The 18,420-nt window shown below is 39.1% G+C and overlaps 1 protein-coding gene across 1 annotated transcript in view; it reads left to right on the top strand.

Annotated features, from left to right (window-relative positions):
* The first annotated feature begins 11,971 nt into the window (after nt 1-11,971).
* Nucleotides 11,972-18,420, top strand: part of LOC109468409 — a 32,534-nt gene continuing 26,085 nt past the window's right edge. Inside the window, exon 1 of the mRNA XM_019766660.1 lies at nt 11,972-12,046. Within this exon, the coding sequence (XP_019622219.1) occupies nt 11,972-12,046 (75 nt within the window). The remainder of the gene's footprint in view (nt 12,047-18,420) is intronic.

Raw genomic sequence — 18,420 nt, forward strand, 5'->3', positions numbered from 1 at the left:
CAGGAAATGAGTATGCTATGGGACGGGATTGATTCAACTTACCAACATTAAAAGAATGATCAGAAAATTGAAATTGAAAATCCAGGTTGGCCACCCTGAAATTGCGTTGGATGCCTTTGATATACAAAGTTACAAAACGTAAGGCCATGTTGATTTGATTATATGGATGACATCCACGCGCGCATGAATTTTCGGCCGTTTCCAAAAAAAAAAAATGTTTTCAACCATACTGTAAATCGTGCAAAACAGTTGCTAAATGAGCAAAAATATACCATATGTTGCAAGGAAAACATTTAGAAACGATACCAATGTCGTAGAATGCCAAAATCAAAGGAAAAAAGACAAAAATGTAAAGAAATGAATTCGAAGAGTAGATTATTCGCCATAACATATTCTGTGCCATTTTTTTAACCTTCATGACCACGTAGATTTCATAGTGAAAGCAACTTTTTTTTTTTCAAAACTTTTTTTTATTCGCATGCGCGCATCAGTTTTGGGGTTCCCAGAGGATGTCATCCATATAATCAAATCAACATGGCCTAATTGAAAAAAAAAACTCATTGATGTAGGAATACAGTTGTCTTCCTGCCAACTCCTACACATAATTAGCAGAATGTTTTTCAAAATTTCACTCGTGTGACGTACGTTTGGTAAAATGATATCTCTAGATCTATCCCAAGCCGGTCGGCGGCTACATCTGCTATACAACTTAAATACAAAAGGAATACAACATAAAAGCAGACCCTTCCCACGTGCACGCTATATATGTATTTAGCTTCGGGGTTAATATTTTCAGCATAAGGTAGCCAGTGGTTAATAAGGACATCAAAGAAGACAGGCAATTTTTTTCTCATTATTTTTTGCATGTTAAATTTTGTCAGCACGTAGTACTCTGGGAGTGCTTATATAAGGTACTGGGAGAGTTTGCATTTCGTAAAAGTATTATCAACTGAAAAATGAGAACTTTGATATAGTGAAAAAGACTCACATATCTGTGCTGGAATATCATAAATGATGTATGTCCGGATGTATGTGGGCAAGGGTTTGACCTACTAGTACACGTAGATGCCGTCATTGGGTTGTTATATTTGGCCATGAATAGCTGTTGAGGTACCGACGTTGCACGCCATTTGTGAGCCTCCTAGCAGCTTTCCTTTGCACTGCAGTGGAGCCCCCGATTTGTATACTTTACTCAACAATTCTGTGAATAATATAACCAGGTTGGTGAAGGATTAAAATAGCAAAAAATATAAAGCTCTTTATTCACAACCACTTGTTCAACCAGAGCCAACGGTTCGGTGGTCGTCTTTCATCTTCGTTAGGGCAGTCATAACTGGTTTGAGCCGGTTCGAACTGGTTCGAAACGTCAGCTTATTTTAAACACGTTATTGTGGATATAAAGAACTTTACTATTCAGTTCACAGAACTACTGTTCTTCAAAAACCCAGATGCCATTAAAACGTGACAGTGCTCCACAAGACTTCCGTTTGAAAATTAGCAGCTGTTGCCTTCAATACCCTTCATCAGAAAATACTTGATACGGAGAGCGGAATTGGAAATTACATGTGAACACTTATGGTTGAAAATTACCTATTGAAAAGGACGTCGTCACAATTACTTTGAAGAGATCTGCGTCAGCCTCTATGTTAGTAAAAGCTAATTGTGCAGAACATGGGGTATTCTCGGAGAACTAAAATCCACTAGAACAAAAAATGGGAGATTTTAGACTTGCGGTTACTGGGTTAGTATTGTGTGTGTGTATAGTGTGTGTGTGTGTGTGTGAATTTAGGTCATGTTTATTTGATTATATGATGACATGCGCGCGCTTGAATTTTCATCATTTTAACAAAAATTATTTTCGACCATACTGTAAATCGTAAAAAGCGGCTACAAATTGAGCAAAAATATACCGTAAATTGCAAGAAAAATATTGGAACACCATATTTATGCCACAGAATGCCGAAACCAATTCGAAAGGACAAGAAGAAAACGTGAAGAAATGAAATTGAAGATTCGCCATACCCCGTGTTCCTCATTTATCTAACCTCCTGACTTCCTGTCATTCTACCTGTCAATCTTCCCCCACCATGTGCTGTATCTGTATCTGTATCTGTATAGCCGGTATAACCGCCTTTCGGCGTAACACACCAGCTTCGCAGGCACGCGGCGCGGCGGCAGCTGGCTATATTACACCGATCGACTTGTTACACCTAACCCTTGAACTTCTAGCTCTAGACATTGTTTAAAGCTATCTATTGACAGTGCCCCTACTGTACTTGGTGACAGTGAGTTCCACTCTGCGATAGTTCTAGGAAAGAATGAATTCTTGAACACCTCAATCCTTGGTTGATAACTCTGGTACTTGAATGCGTGGCTATTTCTTGTTCTCTTCTGGGCTGGTATTAGGTACTTAGTAGTTGGGACATCCACCAGTTTATTAGTCATTTTGTACATCATGCATAGTCTAGACATCTTTCTTCTGTCTTCAAGTGAGGTCCACTGTAGGTTTCTTTTCATTTCCGTGACACTAGCACCTCTTACATAGTTGTTCATACAGAATCTTGCAGCTTGATTCTGTACCCTTTCCAATTTGTCTTTGTCTTTCTTTGTATATGGATCCCATACTGTCGCAGCGTATTCTAGGTTCGGTCTTACAAGTGACGTGTATGCAAGTGATTTTACTCTCGTTGGACATGCCCACAGATTACGTTTAATCACTCCCAATGTCTGTTTCGCCTTAGTTGTGATATTATTAGCTGTCAATCTACTCTGTCGTGAAGACCATACGCACAAACCCACACAAAACAATACGTCCGTACACGGAAGTCATAAACACGTACTATTACTTCTGAGAAGTCCGGAGGAAAAATTACATGTGACAATCCACAGAGACATACGTCAGTAGCGATGTAATAAGCCTATTTTTACGACGAAATCGAATACTCGTGGTTAGAAAGTATCCACGTATGCAATTTTCAAGATGCCTTGGAGGTATGAAATGATAATAGGTGAAGCTGCGTTCATATCACGTTTTGCACGACAGCAGTCGTTTAGTAAAACCCGGCATCAGTCAGGAAAAATGTCAAGGTAGACAGATGGCTACTATAGACAGGGTCCTTAATGCTTGGGCCAATGGGAACATTCTAATAAGGGATTACCAAACGTGACCAGATGGTCCTTATGCAGAGATGGTCACTAGTACAGGTGCGACGTCGGACATTGGTATCTTTGTCCTCAGTTGACAACAAAAATAATCTCACTATGTAAACTCTTATATACGATTCAATTTCTTGCAATGTTGAGCTATACAATAAGAGAATGAGATATCCTTAACCGAATCCATGGCTTAACTTTTTGCAAGATATGATCCGCCTTTACTTTCGTTGCTAATGTACCATTACCTAATACCAGATCAAAAAGAAAAAGACATAGTCATGCCTTTAACTATCAGAGTTACTAGTATTAGCCAAAGATTGAGGTGTTCAAAAACGTTTTCTTTCCTAGAACTATCGTAGAGTGGAACTCGCTGCCACCAAGTACGTAGTGTAGGCATCGTCACTAGATAGCTTTAAACAATGTATAGGTTCAGCTATAGATGTTCAAGGTTAGGTGTAACAGGTCGTTCGGTGTGATGTAGCCAGCTGCCGCCGCGCCGCGTGCCTGCAAAACTGTTGTGTTAACGCCGAGGGGTGTTTATACCGGCTATACAGATGCAGAAGCTGGTGTGTTACGTCCAGGGGTGCCAGCTATACAGATACAGAATCTGATACAGAAGCTGGTGTGTATCGCCGAGGGATGGTTATACCGGCTATACAGATACAGATTAATGTCAGCAAAACGCGTTCAACTTTAAATTGAAACGGGGACGTCCTTGCCCCAACGGTCAACCTTTCTTTACAGGTGAAAGCATTGTGAATGCTAATCCTCTGATTTATATTTGTCAGGGTAGACGTTTCATTACGTACAGCGCATCCCGGCGGTTTGTAAGAACGATTGCCTCCCGTGATGCTATTCAGTTCTCCTGACCTCGCACAGAGGGGAGACGTGACCCCTGCCCCCGTTTGAAGGACGGGCCTTTCTCCTCCCTAGAATCGAAAATTGCGATCTATTATTGCTGTCGTAAAGGATTTGGCAAATTCAAGGGAATTCTGGACATCCCGTCGCTATGATAGATTTTGTTACGTGGAAATAGTTGAATACCTTAAAGCACGAGCACTTTACCACTTTCAGACAGTTTCTTTTCATATTGACTACTAAAATATGATATTTGTTGTTTTAAGTACTATGATATTTGACCGTTTTGATTCTTTTAGACACTTTAAGACAATTTTTCATATTGACTACTTACGATATTTGCTATTTTAGGATTTTAAGTACTATCATGATAGTTGACCGGTTTGTTTCTTTTAGACATTTTCAGACAATTTTTATATTGACTACTTATGATATTTGTCATTTTAAGTACTATGATATTTGACCGTTTTATTTTCCCGTCCATTTGTTTTGTGTTTGCTTGTGTTTTTGTAATTATTTCCACATGGGGGACACCGGCAGGAAGTTAGGTCAGAGGTCCCAGAAAAGGTTATCTCATTTCCTGTCTTCAGTTTGCTGCTCATAATATGCATATGTCTGTTGCCTTGTTAAATTGGAGACAGTAGAAAAACGCATAGACAAAATCAGCAAGGAATTCAACAATGAATGAAACAAAAAGTTCACAAAAACTCAATTGCAAGTAAATATAAGATTTTGATGTCTTCTTTCCGTTACTTTGCATTTTTAGTTCCTGTTAAAGTAGCTTTATTTTTAAATCTTCTCCAATTTCCGCCTATTCCCTACGCATTTAGCTATCTGTTTCTTTACGCGTTGTGCACAGTAAATCTGCTATATCGTAAAACGCCTTAGCTAGTATTCATAGGAATTTGATATAACACCTTAGACCATAACTACAAGTTTTCCGATAAATACGTAATAGGATACTTTTATAACTCATGTGTATGCGTGTGTACCCTAATATATCTCTAGCTTTTGTTACGAGTAAAGTTCTCATTGGAAAATTTATTCTCAGTTAAGCAAATTTCCACGCACAGTCTTCAAAGAAAGTTTAACGTGTCAACCAGTTTCGAGGGGGCGGGGCTCGTCACTGAATGACATTCAGTAGATATCGATTTCTAACGGCGATTGATTTATGATTCAAGACCCACGATTGGCCACGAACCCTGTCAGCAGCCATCTGATTGGTCCACACTAGAACCTAGTGGATGACGTACATGTATAGCGTACACGGGGGTGGGTGATGGATAGTATAAAAAAACTATTAAGTAACTTGCTGATAGTGTAGCCATTTTGTATTCCTCGGCCTAGGGTTGCCCTTAACATTAGCTATCAGTAAGCTTGCTGTGTGTATGCATGTCAACCAAACCATGAAATACATAAGAATATAGAACTGTTGCATCGTATATGCGCGTATTCGTTAAGTGAACTGAATATATTATAGACAGGAAAGGTATTTTTTAAATGTTTTGTTATGTTTGTAAATGAATTTTTTAATTTGCTACACTACGATATTTTTAGTCAGATATCTAAGACTTTTCTGTATTTTCAGACAAATTAATTCAAAAGTGGTGCATTGGTGTCAAAACATACTTTTTAATGGGCGCTGCACTTTGAAGCACAACTAGATCACTTACAATGACCCAAGTTATAAATGTGAGGATCATCTCACCGCCATATCTTGACACTTTTACGCTTGGCAATTTCACCAAGAGATACTAAGTGTAAAGTCCCCATATCAGCACAAGGGCCAAAAATCCATTATAACCAACGCAATTACAGTTGCAACGATGAAAACAGCCTCTTCAATCCCGTGCAAAAATGTTTCTGATCCCTTATATATATCATTAGCCGAGCTAGATTGTAGAGGGATATGGTTATGTTGGATGGATAATTTTGGAGGGGTCGTCTGTGGACCTAAAGGCCGTGAGAAGACATCAACAGTCGGCTTATCAATCGTCAGTGCTATCATATTGCTTTGCGACGGTTGGATGGTGCAATGACGTCATCGCCCGACCGTTATTTCAAATTCAAACCGCTACGCCGTTGCCTAAGGCATCTGGCTGATGAGTGTTTAGAGATGGATTTATATAATTTGTTTTTGGGACGTATCGCATGGCCTGTACGCCCCGTGGATGGTAGAATCTTGATATGATTTCTACCGTATCTTGGTGGACAATTCATCATGGAAGTACAGATTCATATGTTATACCACGTCGACAAATATTAATCTTAAAGTAGCATTGTGTAGCATTTTTGCTCCAAAAATTGAAATATCAAATATTACAACGGGACAATTTGTCAACCTTCACGAATAGATGTTGGTTCTGTCAATCATAAAAATGTGAAAGGGATCTCGAACCGGTTTAGCTCGCCGAAAAGCTCATTTTCAGTGCTAGTGAGCTAAATCTTCGTGACAGCGAAGATATTTCCTTGGTGACAGAGAAGACAGATGATATGTAGGGTATTTTTACAGGTGCATTGTACGGAAAAACCTCCTTGTTCTTTTCGACAAGTACAATGAACAGCCCCGTCCGAAGTACTATGAAGTAGTAGTGTACATGTCGGTTGAACGACAACAGTCGGGATTCGAACTCCCAGCATCCGTGGTAGAAATGCTCATAAAAATCCTATGGCAAAAAAAAGACAGACCCTGCAACGAATTTGAAGGTCTTCAATCAATAGTTTTACAGACGCTATATGTATGACTTGTGGCCAACCATTCCAATCTACGGCAAATTGTAACCAGGGCACTGGCGTTCTTTTGGGTCACCGCTTATAAATCTGCTGAAATGAAAGAGACGATTTCCAGGAACCGTCCGAGATCAATGTCTGCAGGGAATTCTTCCAGGAATTTAAATCTAGACACTTCAAAGTCCGGAAACCTTTTTAGAGTTGACAAATAGTGTTACTTTTTTTACAGGTCACCGCTCATAAATCTGCTGAAATCAAAGACACATTTCTAAGAAATCAATGATCAATGCCTGAAGAGAATTCTTCCGGGAATTTGAATCGAGACTATGTAACTTTCCTAAACATTTCAAAGTCCAACGACCGTTTCAAATTTGACAATGTTACCTTAACTTATAGGTTACTGCCCATAGATCTGCTGAAATCAAAGACACATTTCTAAAAAAATTGACCTAGATCAATGCCTGAAGGGAATTCTTCCGGGAATTTGAATCGAGACTTTATGTAACTTTCCTAAACATTTCAAAGTCCAAAGACCGTTTCAAATTTGACAATGTTACCTTAACTTACAGGTTACTGCCGATAGATTTGCTGAGACGATTTCCAAGAATCGTTTGAGATCAATGCCTGGGAAGGAATTCTTCCAGGAATTTAAATCGAGACTATGTAACTTTCCTGAACATTTCAAAGTCCTGAGCCCTTTTTGGAGTTGACAATGTTAGTCATAAATCTGCTGAAATTAAAGATATCATTTCCAAGAAATAGGTCGACCTCAATGCCTGCAGGGAAATGATTCTTCCAGAAATTCAAATCAAGATGTCCTGAACACTTCAAAGTCCAGTTACTGTTCAATATAGTTGACGATGTAATGCTGCATAGTCGAAAACTGTCACTGCAATAACTTATATCACCGCACAAAAAGTCGGATTGGTAGTAAATGTCAGTCAAGTCGGCTGTCACCTTCGGTAACTTTGGATTTAGCGATGGTATAGTTACTGTAATAGATGGAATTACTAGACTTACCTTTTATTTACTACCAATCTAAAGTCTGGTACTGTTTATAAAGTTAACAGTACGTAACTTTACTGGCATTTACTACCATTGCAATTAGCTTTTACTAACATCGAGGCTGACGAAGATCTCTTCAAAGTAATTGTCCCGACTTTTTCAATAGGCAATCTGCACCCATAAGTGTTTTCATCTAATTTCCAATTCCGCTCTCTGTATCAAGTATTTCCTGATGAAAGGTAGTGACGGCAACAGCTGCTAATTTTCAAACGGAAGTTGTGTGGAGCACTGTCACGTTTTACTGCCGTCTTGGTTTCTGAAGAACAATTGTAATAATGGTTTATTGGATTCGCTTCCCTGGCCCTGGACAGAAAATCAAACTTGGCAGCCGAAGGCTGAATTGCATGGGGTTTCTTGACAAAGTTTACATAATACACTAGAAAGGTAACATTGGCAAAGAAAATGCATAATGTTGGCAGACAGAAGTGTAAATCCCTCCTGCAATAAAATTGCAACATTATGTAACCCTACACTAGTTACCATAGTGATAGACGTCTGGTTTAGGTCATTGACCTTATTGGTTTGGAGAAGGAAAAAAAACAGCAAAAAGAATATGTTTTCCTTCGGTAAACATAACAAACTAGGTAACAAACAAACAAACAAACAGATTTTCTTACCTGATTGTATTTTCCCTCTGTGAATGAAAAGTACTTATATACAGACAAACAAAATGGCTACCACGTAACTGATATACCGCTATACTATAGCTGAATAATATATCCCGGCGAGTCTAAAACGGATGCAACTATTGTAGCGTACAAACATAATTCAACCAACATTTACTACCAACAGCCTTCACCTGAAAAAAGGTTCATCCTAAATTTAAGACGGAAGAAAATTGATTACCTCGTAATGTCCCTTAATTACGGCCCATTAGATGAGTGGCCTTAAAAAAGTAATTGGTGTCACTGCGAGGTGCCCTAATTTAGCTGGAACAGGAGCGCCGGTTGATGACAAAGTCGATAGATATCGGCTTGTGTTTGAATTTCAATGCGGCGAAAGATAGCAACAGGGGGTGTATAGCTCTAATTTTCCTATAGTCTTAAATTAGGTGCACAGAAAAGGAATTTCAATGCATTTTAAGGCATCCCATGCAATTTCAGTACGGCAAAACAACAAAGACTATTCTGGATGAGAAAATCTGTCTGATATTGACAATTACCACCACTCCGTAGCACATTTTTCTCATCATTATTATTTTATACATCCACTGTTTGAAATAGCCCCAAAACAAGGTACCTAATCTTCTAATAACACATTCTTGTATATATATCATATTAATAATCTTTATTCCCAATTCACACCTAAAGGTTGCATGGAAGGGGATTATAACAAGTTTATGAACCTTATAGTTTAACAAGATATGAGGAATACCACTAGAACATATATTGCAATGTGAATAAATAGGAAGCCAAGTTGGCTGAAGCCAAGTGGGTTGAAGCCAAGTTGACTGAATAACACAAAGTGTTACAGATTAAAAACTTTAAAAAGAATGGCATTGGCGATTGTAGTTATAGAAAGTTACAGATACATGTATTGATGGGTGGGTCTATTAGAAACAGAGGCAGACTATTTACAGGTCCTGATTGCTGAGGCTTATTGCCTGAAAGAGGAAGGATTCTCTCAGTCTTTTAGATCTAAATTTAGGTTTGGAGATGTGGTTTCGCTTTCCCTGATGAAGGCGGAAGGTTAAGTACCACAAAATGCATTTAAGTAAAGTACCGCAAACTACGCACACGTATTCAAGGGATCAAGAATATGTAGTTATACGTATACGGGCTGGAAGTTGAAGTGAAAATGATGAGGAAATGGAACTACTTACATGAATCAAGAATATGTAGTTATACGTATACGGGCTGGAAGTTGAACTAAAAATGAAGAGGAAATGGAACTACTTACATGAATCAAGAATATGTAGTTATACGTATACGGGCTGGAAGTTGAGGTGAAAATGAAGAGGAAATGGAACTACTTACGCTAATAGATGATGAAAATAACACGGCCTTTGTGTCCATAAAGTTCTTTTAAGAACAGATAGGACTTTGTAACATGACTGGAAGCATAGGCTAAATATATCCAGTATCTATGAACCTGCTGTTACGTCGTTCATGTATGCTTTTAGCTGCATCGTTGAAGAGATTCATTTGTCATGTACTAGAGAATTCTTTCAGCAGTGTCAAGTTTTTTTTTAAGCTAGGGTAAGAATACTAACCCCCAAATTTTCGATGTCTATCAGTCCATCTTGTTTAGCTACAGGTATTTGTGTGCAAAAGAAGAAACGTGTTCTCTATCACACGAGCTTTTATTAGATCGTTGACATAAAGCTATGGCTGCTGAAGAATAATCCTGAATAAGGGTATCATTTGCAATCTTATTACACTGCACGAAAAGTGGGGTTTACCATTAATAGTGATGAATTCCAGCTACACGTGAGTCTGGTATTTAAGGTACCAACCACATCACACATTCAGACAGCTACTATTGAGGGCGATCATCACTTTTTGATTGTATGTCCTAACTATGTTGATATACGTAATACACTATACAGTAGACTATCAGTTTTTATACCAGAATTTACCTCGATAATAGCAGGACGGATTTAGACTCCTGTCACCATACACCATGGATGTGTTTGAGTAAGAATTAACAGAGCAGACCATATGCGAAGGTAAACATTATGCATTTGCTTTACCTTTCTAGTTACTCTGTTTTCCAGTATCGCACTTTTTAACTTAGGTGACTGCACAACTGTAAAGAAAAGAGCAACAAAGTTTGCAAAACACGGAGAATGAGCATGGTTCTTACGTCTGCTTAATTGAAGATGAGTGGGAGTACTGACAACCACGTGCCTTCGGGGACACCTGTCAGGAGGCAATCTCCCCATAACAAGTCTCAAGAACACTATCACAGTCGGAGATAATGATGGCAATTGCGCGTTTTCTTCATTTCCAAACCAATCGACGTCCAATTAGCTTGAATAAACGACGTTCGGCACGAGAACGTGACTTGGCTCATGACGTCACAGTGGGCCTGGGAACGTGAACATACTCGTAACGTACGCAAGTAGTGAAAAACAAAACAATACTTGTAATCATATAAACAGGATATCTCATAACTCCGTGGGAGTTTTTGTGAATTTCTTGTTTTGTAGGTGAAAGTTAGACATCCTAGGTAATGAGATACGCCAAAAACAGTTACTCAAGCAACTGGATATGATTTTGGAAACGGCCAGACGTTTCAGACTTTGTCTAAGTTTTGTTTCCTATTGGACAATCATTTACACGTCGATCAATAGTTTGCGGTTATAAACCTGCTGAATTTGACAGCTCTCCAGTGTCGCTTACGAAAGGTAGTGGATGCTACCTGAAACATCTGACCGTTTCCAAAATCATACACAGGTGCTTGAGTAAGTGTTTTATTGGCGTATATTATAAGCTATTCGTTAAGATTGTGAATGTCTAATTTCAAGAAAGTCATATTCCAATTTGAAGGACTGACTTGCAACGTTAGCTTTATGCTCCAATTGTTTATTTCTAAACACGAAAGAACGTAAGATTGTTTTTGCCTCTCATGTCGGTAACAAGCGCGTTTGACCGTAATACTGTATCCTGTGGTCCAATCTGTCGCGATTGGAGCGGGTTCTCTTTGGGGCTGCAGGATCTCTTCACCCGCCCGACGTAGCTAGGCTCCCCGGTAGGTTTTGCACGACGGGAGTTCAATATGCTCCACCATTAGAGCCCGGCGCGCTGTCAACCATATAAGTCCAGACAAACGAAAACTCATCAAGCTGCATAAGGTCGCATAAGGATGGATCCTTAAGACCTTCTGCAACTTGATGAAATTATTTACCATGGCGTAAATTCATAAACAAAGATCAAACGTTTGAGATCAAACGTTTGAGACTATTGAGTGTGGAATACGTGCGCAGCTTTCAAGAGGTTAGTCCAGCTGCGAACGAGATTGCGCGTTAACTCGATTTTACGACAATTGGATTTTTACCGCAGCAGGTACACGTTGCGACATTTCATTTCGCGGCAGCTTCATGTTGCCGACGGCAAGCCGGTAGATTTGACGACACAGCGGCGCTTCACACTCCCACACAACTCCCGCTTCTAGCTCATTCTAAACATCGCCGCCTCGCCAGCCGGCCGCTGTTGTCGAGATGGCGATCTTCAAAACATGCTGCTGCTGCTGCAGAATCAGATCTGGCTGTTTGGTGGCAGCGGTGTTCTTCATGGTAGGTTATATTTTGTATCCCTTCACTTCTATTTCTATTCCACTGTTCTTTCTTAACTCTTGCTAAACTAATTTGTCACCAGGTATGTGAAATATTTGTTTCATATGGTAATTACGCTCACAGCAAGTATTATATTATTGAAAGCCTGCATCTTATGTCATGTCATTCCTCATAAAGCTTTTAATTTTTTGAAGACTAGAAATATGAAACCATTCTTGCAAAGAGATTTGTTAAAGAGCCTGTACCCATCTCTAAGTTGAAAAGAATCGTTGATTAAGATGTGAATCATGATACTGTTTACACTTTGATAATGTTGGTTTTGGGCAGTTCAGCCAGTAACAAACTATAGAAACGGTGCTAATGTTTCGAGAAAAAACGATAATACAATGTGAGTGCTGTAACACCTCGCGCTAGTACCTGGTCTAACGCGGACACATCTCACTCTAAAAGGTCCCACTGCATCAAAATGCATTTTCCTTCCCTGTCCGATACCTTTTTTGCGTTCCCTTGCGGTACATGGAACCGTTAAAAAGCCGTTAAGGCGCGTTTCAAAGCGGGTCTCTACGACCATTACGATTACCCATACCTTGCTACGTGCACTGATGCCAGTGTACATTTCTGAGTAGCCCTCTTAAAACCTAGCTAATCATTGTGAAGAGAATATGTTTCCACCCACATAGCCACGCTTTGTAATCACTCCCTGTCCCCAGTGCGGAAATCCTTGCGAAGATAGTGTTTATAATCCCTCAAGAGGTTTTGTCAAGAGAAATCCAACACCATTGATTAGTCTATGAATCGTGGCGGTCGCTGACCCCCTTGTCTCTAAATAAACAACGCCAGGCAAATTTCTGTGCGGGTTAGATGCAGAGGGAATATAAACAACTTAACAACACACAAAGGAGTATGCCACTAGGGTCGAATTGCAACGTATGACGCATTTGAAAGATCGGATCATCGTATATGAGACGAGGAAACTATTCGCTTATGTCCATCCTTTTTGTGATAGGATACTCTAGGGGAAAATCAATCAATAAAGACCAAGCGCACGTATAGTAAGTGTATAAAATGTCTCAGGTAGAAAACAACTGTAGTCAGTGGAGAATTAAGGCGCAAGATATGAGAAACCTGTTGTTCTGTATCTGTATTAGTATAGCCGGTATAACCGCCCTTCGGCGTAACACCCCAGCTTGTCTTTTAAAATAGCAAAAAAGTCCTATTTTACACAATTTTAGGTGCTGTATGCCAAACACGTAAGTAACGTTCTGTGGGATTGTACCCAAGGATCCCCCATACCAAATTTCAGGTCATTTTGTTTTAGAGGTCTGTGAATGTCCAAGGTGATGTCCAGGGTGCTGAAATTCATGCCGTTATGCTGTGAAGGATGTCCAACTGAAATCGGCATCGCTGGACGGAAATTTGATCACAAATACTGTATTTCTTGTTTTAGATATTTTCTAGCTAAGGTTCTTAGGACCTGGTCACGTACGTCGTGCGACTATCACAAGAATAGGGCATTCCTTAGGCAGTTGTGCATGTGTTGTACATAATTTAGCTGTCTTGTTAGGGAGAACCTGTAAAAATGCAGCTTCAGCTTGTTACAGCCTTATGTCACACAAGGGATGTGGAAGATAAGTAAGTAAGCCATTGAAAAGACTGCCTAAGAACTCTGCCAGTAGATGATTATTTCATGGTCTGCTTGAAAATTCTACGACATCAAGATCGTGCGACGTTCTACGACAAACGTTGCTGCACCTTTGCCTGTCTTTCTAAGGTTGTGATCATCCAAGTCTTCAATAGCCGCGCCTACCTTACCAATGACCACGGCACCCACGTCACCTTTATTTTGACCAGGAAGGACACTAGTGGGTTTAAATCGTTCTTTATAATGGGGTAAACCGTTCTTTATACTGGGGTAAATTGTTCTTTATAGTGGATATGGCAACAACTGGGTCGGTCAGTAGATAGGTAACAAGTGGGGTATAGTGGGTATGGCAAATACCTTCATTAAGTCCTAACTAGATCGGTCAGTAGGTAGGTACTAAGTGGGGTAAGTCGTGCTTTCTTGTGGATATCGCCAGTTTATTTATTGAACTTTTATCCCAAAGGGAGTGTTATCCAGCTTTAGACTTCCAACGTTTCGGGTCAGTTTTGAAGCAGTAATTGGGCAGGTCCTTCTGATGAGGTGCTTTGGGATTGCTTTCTGTAGTCACTGAAGGATTTAGTATATATCTTAGGAAGCTAGGAGGCTGGCTTTGTGTCTGTATCTGTTTAGCTGTGGCAAATGTAGGGTGTAATTGGCTATTCTGCATGTATCGTTGTTCTGGGGTCACCTTCGGCGGCTATAGTTACGGATTTATATGCCAAAGGGGGTCCGCTATGTTTGACAGTGTCTGCCGCGGGCAATAGTTAGGTTAAAAGCCGTGGTACAAAGAATAAAGCCGGTCTCTTTACGACTCATGTAGCAAGCGTCTTATCAATGAAAAAATGGATATGTCTCCATTTCCAAAACATTCACTTTTTGTTACGATTCAAACCTCTAGATTTCACCCCAATTTCTCTATCTTACAAAGAAAAATATTCTTCTTTTAACTACTCAAAACCCACAAATTTTGGAAAAAAATGGGGCATTACGTCCGCCATGGTTGACAAAAGAGAAGTCAAACCCTCAAGACATAGCTTTAGACATAGCTTCAAAATTGGTAGATTATCAAAGCATCGCCAATCTATATATAAGCAAAATACAAGCTTAGGGCAGATATAGCACTAAATTATATGGTCACTTCCCCTTATTAGACTATGTCCGATAACCATAATGACATTAATATGGTTGTAAAACAGTTGGTGTTCTCAGGTGCGGTATTGTTGAAGTAAAAGATAACGTGTTAATTCACATCGCTGAAAATCTCGCAATTATTTTGCACCCACGCGCCATACAATATAGTCTTCTCGCTTTCAAATTTTAATTCAATTACTGCGAAAGTGGGGAAGGAGATATGCTTAACTGATCCGTTAATGTGCTTTAGAATAGAAATCATCGTACAAATCGTCCAATTTCTGAAAATTGATTCGTACTATCCCAATGTCAGCACACGGTCATAAAGACACAAAGAAGTTACATGCACCATTGACAGCAATGGATGATTAGATCTAAGGCACTCAAATAGTATTACTTTTTGTATAAAAATGGATAATTGTAATGAAAATGATGATATGAATATCATACAAGTGAAACACACCACCACAGTGGCTTTTAAACAGCCTTAAATAGGACTGTATTCCATTTTTTTCTGAACTTATTATGTTCCCCATTATTTTCAATATATCAATTTAATTAATTTGTATTCTTGCTGTATTTATTATATTTATTTATTGAGTATGTATGCATGTACGTATTCGATCTTTTATGTACCCAGGGACCCCTGAAAAACAGGACATAGCCCTAAGCGTGATCTACTAGACAAAGTAAAATAGATAAATGAAATGAAAAAAAAATATTGTACAATACATTGTTTGATATTACTTTCTTTACAAATCAATACTAGAAATCAAATCGTTCAGATAGTCAATGTCACACATTGGCACACATAATCTATACTAATATTCGCCAAGTCCATATTCAGTCTAAATTAGATACTTAAGAAACCATGACTGTGGGAGATCACAATTAAACTGCCTTATTTAGCACTATAGAATGTGACCTTTGAGGAGGCTATAGAATGAATGGCTGAATAGTATACGTAATATACCATTATATTTATGCCACAATTTCTATCTATAGAATCATTTGTATCTATTTTTATCTTTAAAACCAGACGTAGCCAGTTATTAGTTGTGGGGGGATAAACTAGAGAATATATGGAAAATATGATGGAAAGTATCCGTGAATATTTACAGGTAAAGCAAGGCATACACATTGTATGAACAGTTGTCGTTTTTACGATTACATAAGAGCTTTCTTTGTTTTTGCAAAATTGGCATCAATCTCTTTAGCCCTTGAGTCTCTAATCATAATGTTTTAGTCTAGAGGTGTACATGTTTGTAATAATTATTTTGTATTAAGGTACATAAATTTTTGTTTGTAAAAATGACACTGGGATCTTTAGCCCTTGGCTCTTTAAACATAAACTTGTGGTTTAGTCACTGCGTTGGTGAAGTAGAACAGATGCCCTTTGTTTCTCAATGCACACTTTAAAAGGCTTAGCACCAGTAGACTATCCTTTGAGAGTTTTGCAGAGTCAGTGCGGTCACACAGCTTGCGATCCAGTAGAGGTTTTTCCCGCATCATTTTTCACTTACCTAAATGCCGTGAAGATACCCGTCATTAATTTCAAAAGTCGTGTTTAGACCAAAACCGGTGAAGGCATTTTGGGTCTTTCATGTCTTCTTTGAACAACGCAGACGATTAAATAGTAGCGTCTTACTGTGAGGGAGCATTATATGACACCCTGTGGTGGCAGAGTCAAGAATCCTTTGATCCAATCTAAGAGTTATGAGCAATGGTAAGAAATATCAGCTTTTCTTCCAAGGCCCACTACGGCAATCCAAATGCCACCTCAAAGCTATTTTAAAACCACGTCTTCATCATGTATGTGTGAATTTTCTTCATGAATTCATGTTCTGTCTTCAAAATAATGAATACTAAAAAGCAAGCGTAGAGTAAACCTTGTTACAAGGTGGTCTTGCAATGATAAGGTCGTGTTTCTTCTAGGATGTCCTTTCTTGCTTTCTGTATATTCCCTGTATAGCTGGTATAACCGCCTTCAGCGTTACACTTGCTTTGATATCACATAGATCGATAAGTTGCTTCTCAGAGCGGCTTGATAATTTGATAGAGTGGTTGGTGGTTCTATGTAGGTAATCCAATTCTCTTCGTCCTTTGCCAGGTGAAAGTGTCCTTTAAGCATGTTTTGCATAAAGCATGACCCTTACCTTACACAGAAATACGATATTTGAATTTTTGGCGTTTTTGTCTAGACACGTTCAATCCGACAGGTTTTACCATATATTTTGAACTTGGTTTTACGATGTTTCAGTATTCTTAGCTTGTAGCAACACTTTACACATTAAGAAAACATAGTATTTGAAAGTCGTTTTTACTATGCCTTTAAGCATCACAGCTGTACGTAAAGGCTCTGAAAAACTATCAAATAACGTATCTTGAAATACGTATCTTGTAGGGGTCGTACAGTTTCGCTATCTATTAAAAAGAAGACGCCGTCTTTAAGCAGGAATCAATCATGATTAGAAAACAGGAGGAACTACATCCCTATCATTTTTATATGCAAGTCATCTATTACGCACCGTTCCCACTACATTACGCCCCCTGAAATTATGCCTAAAGGCTCCGTTTTGGTACCCTAAGAAGAGTTTCTCTACGTGATATTGATGGGTGCTTTTAAGATATGATTGTTGCTCGGTAAGAAGTACAGAAGCTCACTTGTTGCAGTGTGGCCCTGCTCTGTAGCCTTCGCGACGACGTTGACGTATGGCTCTGTCTGTTGCCAACAGCCTTGCGTCCATTCTCCTAAGCCATTATCACATTTTGCAGTCCCTATAGGGTCAGACTTGCCGCCATGCTCATCTCAGCCCAGACTTGTCGTGAGACTAGACTACGTTATAATTTACTGCTCCTCGCTGTGGAGCGAATCCTTGTAGGCCCCTTTCTACTAGACGGCAATCGCTGAGTGACAACAGTTGGATTTGTGTTAGAAAGTAAAGATTTGTGTTAGAAAGTATATAAATGCGTTGATGAAGGTTAGACATCCAGGTAATACGATACGCCAAAAAACAGTTACTCAAGCAACTGGATATGATTTTGAGTCACTGACGAAAGCTAGTGGATACTAGCTGAAACGTCTGACGTTTTCAAAATCATATCCAGTTGCTTGAGTAACTGTTTTTTGGCGTATAAATGCGTTCTTTATTTATTTATGAGATTTACCACATTTGTGGAAGGATTGACATAACAGGTGACTATCACCTCTTCAAAGATTTAAAACCTGAGACGAGACTAGACCTCATGCTTGAAAATAAAGCGGTTGCGGTTGAGTTGGACAAGTAGTCGGCTTCAGCAAGTATTAAGTTTACGTCTACAGGGTGAAAAAATTGAGATGGAGAAAATGCGGTAGTTATGGCCAGCCAGATGGCCGGCTTATAGATGTGGTCGCTTGGGCAAGTTTGACTATAATTGGCTAGACTGAAAGTCTTCTCTCCCCACACTTTGCAAACTCTTATATAACTATTAAATTCGACGGCTTATAAGGTACAGGCCAGACATATCTAGACGAGGCCCTATAAACCATTTATAAGAAAAAAAATACCAGTCTAAAGCATCAGCCTCTTTGTTCACAGAACAGTAGGATTCCTAACTAGGT

The sequence above is a fragment of the Branchiostoma belcheri genome, unplaced genomic scaffold (assembly GCF_001625305.1).
Source record: "Branchiostoma belcheri isolate BF01 breed outbred unplaced genomic scaffold, Haploidv18h27 scaffold2, whole genome shotgun sequence".
In the NCBI taxonomy this organism is placed as follows: domain Eukaryota; kingdom Metazoa; phylum Chordata; class Leptocardii; order Amphioxiformes; family Branchiostomatidae; genus Branchiostoma; species Branchiostoma belcheri.